This window comes from Lissotriton vulgaris, chromosome 9 (assembly GCF_964263255.1).
Source record: "Lissotriton vulgaris chromosome 9, aLisVul1.2, whole genome shotgun sequence".
In the NCBI taxonomy this organism is placed as follows: domain Eukaryota; kingdom Metazoa; phylum Chordata; class Amphibia; order Caudata; family Salamandridae; genus Lissotriton; species Lissotriton vulgaris.
The window spans coordinates 425,781,386-425,788,795 of record NC_141697.1 but is presented as its reverse complement, the minus strand read 5'-3'; the positions used below and the strand labels follow the sequence as shown (position 1 = coordinate 425,788,795).

General features: G+C 43.8%; 1 protein-coding gene across 1 annotated transcript; it reads left to right on the top strand.

Moving 5' to 3' along the window:
• Window positions 1-1,032: 1,032 nt before the first annotated feature.
• Window positions 1,033-1,890, top strand: LOC147690219 (proteasome subunit beta type-5). Its single transcript, XM_086936653.1, has one exon. It carries the CDS (start codon window positions 1,138-1,140, stop codon window positions 1,759-1,761), a length of 624 nt encoding a protein of 207 aa, XP_086792779.1. The 5' UTR covers window positions 1,033-1,137; the 3' UTR covers window positions 1,762-1,890.
• The last annotated feature ends 5,520 nt before the right edge of the window (window positions 1,891-7,410 follow it).

The window sequence follows — 7,410 nt, the reverse complement described above, 5'->3', positions numbered from 1 at the left end:
ATAAATCAGGGACAAGAAACCAAAAATGCATTGAAGGTTGCCATTTCCTTCAACCTGGCCCTGCCATGTTCTCCAAACACTAGTTTGTCTGCTTTCATTCATGAACTTATTATCAGGACTTGCACAGATTGTTTTAAATAAGGGATATATCATGCTTCCTCAATCGCTGTGTAGGATCTATCATCATCACCAGTGGGTGACTGACCGATCTATCTTATGCCCAGTCCTTTTCTCCCATCATCAACCTCATGTGTCTGGCTGAACGCACTGTTTCACTATGTAAGAACTATAATTGACCTCCCTCTGGTCTTTTCCTGCTCTCCCATCAGCAATCCCTTGGGTGACAGGCTTAGCTCCTATTGGCCTGTTCTATTCTCCCACCAGCACCTTTGGGTTACAGCCTAACTGTTTTCCCCCACTGCCCTCTTCTCCCATTCTACTCTTCCACCAGCATCCTTGGTGAAATACTTAGATCCCTCTAGTGCTATCCTGCCCCAACTATCGTCATTTTCTGGTGAAAGGAGAAATCTATCAGCCTCTGTTCTACTTTCCCATCAGACTCCTTGGGAGACAGGGTGAGCTGTAGCAGGATCTGAGCTAGATTCCACATCAGGAAATGAGTGACAACCGCTGCTGACTGTAAGTATGCCTTGCATTTGCTCTTCCACTTACATTCTGCTGTAAAATTCTGAGTTTCCTAGGGCCCTCTGCTCTACCTTTAGCACTCTCAGATATAGGGCTGCCTGCATCATGCCCTGTTTTTCTATCTTCCTAGCATGGTCAAGTGACAATATGAGATCCTTCTGACCCTGTGTTGCAGTCCACACTACCCCCCTTGGGTGACATGCTCATCCCTTTTAAGCTGACCCAGCTCTTTCTCTTATCGGAAACCTCATGTCATAGGCTGACCTGTTATTCTATCTTCCTAGCATGGTCAAATGACAATCTGAGATCCTTCTGAGCCTGTGCTGCAGACCACACTACCACCCTTCGGTGACATGCTCATCCCCTTTGGGCTCACACAGTGGGAGTTGGGGGCTTCCTGAGCCGTTGGGACCCCTGGAGAGAGCCTCCGATAAGGGGTTGAATTTCGCAGTCAAGCCTGGAGGCTATGTTGAGGCCCCACTATGATTGGAGATGGAGCATGGGACAACCACCCTTGCTTTCAAGTTCCTCCATGGCGTGATTGTGGCTGTGGACTCCCGTGCAACAGCTGGCTCCTACATTGCCTCGCAGACTGTGAAGAAAGTCATTGAGATCAATCCCTATCTGCTGGGCACTATGGCAGGTGGAGCCGCTGACTGCAGCTTCTGGGAGCGCCTGCTGGCGCGGCAATGTCGGATCTATGAACTTCGCAACAAAGAACGTATCTCTGTTGCAGCAGCCTCAAAGCTACTTGCCAATATGGTGTACCAGTACAAAGGCATGGGGTTGTCCATGGGAACCGTGATCTGTGGCTGGAACAAAAGAGGGCCAGGTCTTTACTACATGGACAGTGAGGGGAACCGGATCTCTGGTTCTGTCTTTTCCGTGGGTTCTAGCTCCATGTATGCCTATGGTGTGATGGACTGCGGTTATAAGTATGACATGCCGGCTGAGGATGCCTGTGAGCTGGCCCGTCGCTCCATCTACCAGGCTACCTTTCGTGATGCCTACTCTGGCGGCATAGTCAGCCTTTACCACGTGCGTGAGGACGGCTGGGTACGTGTGTCTCAGGATGACGTGGCAGACCTCCACCAGAAGTACAAGGACAGCGAGTGAAGCACCCAAAAAGGGCTTTTCAGTGTTCAATAGCAGCAGCAATACAGTGGGAATCTGGATGCCAAGGACCAACTGGACTGGAATATCACATGGTTAATATGTGGGTGTTGGCTGATGTCGTCCGTAGTGTGTGGGAGGTTGGGTGTTATTCTGCTGGCCTTCTTTCCAAATATTCAAAATTCATTTGTTGCTCGTTATTTTGCCACAATGTTAATTTGTATTAAACTGTTGGCTCTTGTGGCCCAAAGTCACAAAAAAAAAAAAAAAAAAACCTCAGATCATAGGCTGACCTTCCCAGAGCCTAGTCCTGCTCTCCCATCAGCAAGTCCTGTTCTGTACATGACTTCATACAAGAACCATTGACTAAATTCCCTCATTCCCTGTTCTGCACTTCCATCACAACTGCCAGGTGACAGGCATGGTTCAGTCAGGTAATCTCTTTTTCAGAACCTCTCAGCAGCCACCTTGGGTGACACATTGATCTCTCTCGGGACCTGGGCTGCTCTCCCATAAGAACTGCCATGTGACAGGTTAAGTTTCAGCAGACCTTTCCCTGCTCTTCCTTTCAACAATATTCCTTCAGGGTGAAGTAATGGTCCCCTCTGAGCAATTAGTGGTGCAACTTTGCATAAAAGGTTTCAGTGACTTCCTTGTTTTATTAAACAGTTGTATTGCCCTGCAGGTCTGTGTGCATTGACTATTTCCTCTGACTGTATTGCACTGTGACTCTCCAGACTGGAGCAGTAATCGTACCTTTTTTACATTTTTGGTATTCTCCTTCAGATTGCCATGGAGTATTTGTCTCATCAATTTATAGTGTTCTCCCTACACACTAGGGTGAAATGATTGCCTGAGCTGATCAATGTTTGATGTTACCCCTGCAGACCAGGGTGATATGATTATCTCTTTGATCAATTTTGGTGTTCACTATGCAGAACAATGTTTAGCAATTCTTAGTATTCTGTTGCAGGTCCAGCTGAAATTGCAGTTTCTTCTGATCAATTTGTGGTATTCCACTGCAAATTAACATTTAGTGTCTGCTTCCACCAATCAAAAGGCTTGTTGGAATTTTGTTCTCTTCTGCGCAACTTACAGTAATCTCCTGCAGTTCATCGTGTAGTGTTTGTCTCCTGTGATTAATATGCAGTATTCTCCAGGGGAGCCATGGAAAGTGGTAATCTGTTATTATCACTTTACCTGTAATTTTTTTTATTACAGGTCAAACCAGTGACAGTGCCTCCTTTGCACAATTTTGGGGAATCCCACGCGAATCACAGTGCAGCGACTGGCTCTGCTGGCTCCTGACTAATTAACAGTGTTCTCAAGAAAATCCAGCTGCATGTGAATATCTTCCATGATCAGTTCCCGTTGATTTATAACAAGCATTGGCAAGGCCACTGGGTCTCACTTGTGACAGTGAGGTACAAAGCTATATATTGGCTTTGCCAAAGTTTGTATGTTTCTGATATTGTTAGTCGCAAAAAAGCATTCAAAGATAGGCATATGTGTACACATGCGTTCACATTCATGGTGGCCATCCGTCAATGATTTTGTGACAAAGTATAAGAAAAACTATTGAAAGATGGCCACCATGTGTGCAAATGCATGCTCACATGTGACCAGATCCTTTTTTTTGTTATGCAACAAACAGTGATTTGAAGTGGGGAGACCCTAGGACGAGGCTAAGTAATGCAATATGCATTTCAACATAAGACAGCTAATCCTGTCTTTTGGTGGGACCTGAAAGGAGAGTACTGTTCAATATGAGAATATAGAAAGGACTAAAAGACCTATCATCAATTCCAATAAAATGCAATGAAATTAAGAGGACTGATGTTCATTCAAGCCTTCATTACATCGTTACTGCATACTTTTTTTACCTTTGTACTTGACCATTGTAGATATGGATAAAAAGTTACATTATCCCAGCCAGATGAATCTATTATTCTGTTCACTAGCATAAATCCTTGGGAAGAAGGTTTACTATCTGGTAACTGCTGCTGCATGTGACAAGAAATGTGAATGTTAGCTTTGAAGACCATACACAACCTCAAGTAAATCTTACTATCTTACTTCAAATATGTCCTAACGTACGCCACCACCATCTCACATAACCCTTCCTGCCACTAAACATCACACCACAACACATGTACAGTGACCACCTCACTCCAGGACATTAAGGACACTGTCTAGAGTCTGAACTTATCAACCACAATGTTTCCCCACCAACATTACAAAACCAAGGATCCCTTTGGTTATTACATGAAGGTTCAGGACTGGAACTTCTCCTTGTAATGAGCTAGAGAGAAGTGGTCATCCCAACTGCCTTCACGCACACACACACACACATACACACACGCACATGCATGCACATGCACACGTACACACCCACAATCTCTCTCTGTCACACACACTCCAAGACTATTACATACACAGTGAAGATGTCATTGCTGTAACCACTGTAGTACCTGTTGTAACTAAGCATGCACTGCTACCTCCCCTGTTTCTTGTTACTATCAGTGATGGATTGTGCTTATCAGCTGGTTTTGATGTTACTATTTGTGTATGAGAGAGAATATTTCTCTGCTGCTGCCTCTGCATTAAGGGCCCGACTACGACTTTGGCACAGTTGTGCCGGCTCTCCGCTGGCGCGGCTTCGCCAAAAGGCCGCGTGAAGACCGCCTGTCCTATAATGACATTTTTAGTAATTTGCTGGCATTTCGTTTACCGTTCCCACAGCGGTGCCTATAAAATAGGCTTTGCAATGGGAGCATCAAAGGAAGTTCCAGCATGGCATGGGCTGACAAGTCCATGCCGTGCTGGAACTTCTGTGCATGCACACAAGGGATCACATGTCTTGCCCTCCTGTTTGCCTCCACAAGGCGTGAGGAACAAGAGGGCCCTGCAGGGTCCCTTTCATTCCTCACTACCACTGTTTTCAGGGAGGAAAGACTTTCATGAAATTAGTGGTGGTGATGAAAGTCATTATATGCTTGGCAGGACTGCGGCGGTCCAGCCAAGCATATAGATGCCTCTGGGCTGCCGCGCCACCCCTAGGGAACAACAGTTTCCTGGCGGAGTCAGAGGTCCCAACGTGGCACAACCACTAGGGTCATAATGTGGCAGTCACAAGACCGCCACCATGAGTCTGGCTGTCCTCGGACCGCCAGACTCGTAATCGGGCCCTAAGTGTTTTATGTATATGAGTGTGAACCACTGCTGCACGTGCTGCACCTATTCTCTCTGTGCAGGAGTGTACCCTTATTATGGCCTCACCACTACCATTCTGTTTAAGAGAAGCTTGTATTGCTGCTGTACATGCTTTTTATAAAGTGTTAACTCCTGCTGCCAGTGTAATATCTGATCTGTTTGTGGAAGAACCAATTCAACAATACACTGCAGGACTTTGTGTGAAAGAATGAAATGCTGGCAGGCAAACAATTACGCTTTTGACAATTTTAAGGTTTCGAAATTGCTTTGGAAAATGTCAATCAGTCTTTTCATTAAACTGGGCATGGACCCATGCACTTATTATTATTTTAGACTTGAGAGTATTGTTCAACACCTTTGACTATGTGACTCGTTTGAACAGAATTAGAGATGTTTTTCATGTGTGGCCAGGACATTGTAAGAATCCCTTTCTAAATCGAAGATTGGAGTTGTGATCCAAAGATAAAAGTAGGTGTGATTACTCCTATCATCTCTGCCATTTAATCTTTAGCTCTAACCTTTGAAGAGGCTAGGAATTGAGTTACACCACCATACTTATGGCACCCAACGTTTATTTCACATCTTTCGGAGCTTACAAAGGACACAACTTTAGTTGCTGAAATATTGTCTGGAATCTTAGATAAACAATTGGCTAAACGTTGGCACTATCAAGACTGAATTTCTGCTAGTTGGCAGACTTTTGTTCGAAAGAAATTGTGGCAAGTCTAAATTGATTGGATCCAGAAACTCAGAAATTACCACAAGCGAGAAGGTGAAAATACTAGGGGTCATGTTTGACTTTAAGATACCTTGGTCAAGCATACCAACAATATAATCTCCCTATCTAATTTATTTTCATCATAAGATTCTAAGAAAAACTAGATATACATTTTGCCTGAGGAGAAACAGGTGGCAGTGGCAAGGACCATCATAGTCACCACACTTGTCTGTGCCAAAGGTTTAATAGCCAGAACATCAGAGCTAATGATAGGAAACTTCAGGTTCTGCAAAATGCAAAGGTTAGAGGAGTCTGTAAGATCCCATAAAGGGTGTATATCTCACTTATTTTTTTAATAAAAACCTGCATTGATTCCCAGAGGAGTCTCACATCAAGTTCAAGACCATGATACTGAACTGTTATGACACTTAGTCAGTAGCCAAGCTCTGATCTGCCTGCCAGATCAAATTGTCCTTCATAAACTGATCACAACTCTGAGATCATTGTATAGGAGGCTCTTGACTCTGCCAAAGAGTGGAAAAAGGACGGGGCAAGTGTCTTCATTAATATAGCCTGCTCTTATAACAACATGCTTCCTGAATGCCTTAGAAAAAACTGCTGCTCTTTAGGCCTTCAAGGTCTACCTACAAACAGATGTATTTGTTGTAAGACCTCCTGTGATCAATTCTTTAATAAAAGTGTAGAGAAAGAGGTAAGACATATAAAGAACTATAGACAGTGCCGCCTTCTCGAGGGAGTGCTGCAGGGCGGTGGGGGGGGGGGGCGGGGGGGGGCGGTGGGGGCAGTAAACCCTGGCATAAGGCCGAAGAGATTTAAGTAAATAAATAAATAAATAAAACGAATTACATTGCATGCGCTGCATCGCCATTTGCCATTGCAGTGCGCGCAATGTAATCCGTTTTATTTGTTTATTTCTTTACATAACTCCCTTCGGCAGCATGCCATAGTTTACTACCCCCCACCCTGCCCCTCCCCCGACCCACCCTACCACCCCGCAGCACTCCCTCGGTGAGCCGCCACTGACTATAGAGAAAGATTTGCAATTGCTTGGATTTGCTGTGCATCAAATTGCTGGTGTTTCATAGACGATTGTCACATTTGTAGTGCTTTTGATAGAAAGCAGATGTAAAATGACGCGTAACTTGTAAATGAGAATTGCTGTCCTTCTTTGATTTGTATACTTTATTGGCATAATGGCATTTTAACAGCTGATTTGTGATTCTTTATTTTTAGAAACTGCAGTGGCGTTTGTATGCATTTGCCTCTCATAATGAGACAGTGCCATTCGTTTGTTCAGTTGTTTCATTTTACTTTCATGATAAATTGTTGTTGAATTCATAGTTTTTTTCCCCCAAAGTGCAGAATTGCATGCACAAAGGCAAGTCAAGTCAAAAGTGCTTTATTCGAGTAATTACTCATAAAAGCAGACAAACAAACACATAATAAAAATACAATTAAATTACAAGGTCAGCATGACCTTGAGCACAAACACATTAAAAAGGAAATATTTCCTGGTTTTAAAAAAAACAGATTTCATCAAGTTGTAAACATCAAGGTGCAAAGTTCATATTGTAAAAACATACATGATTAAAAATTAATTTAAATAAGTTTTCGTCAGAAAGACTCCAGGCATGGGAACAGAGAATAGATAAACTAGCAGTCCCTGAACAACTAGGCAGAGAGTAGTCACTCTACTAGCA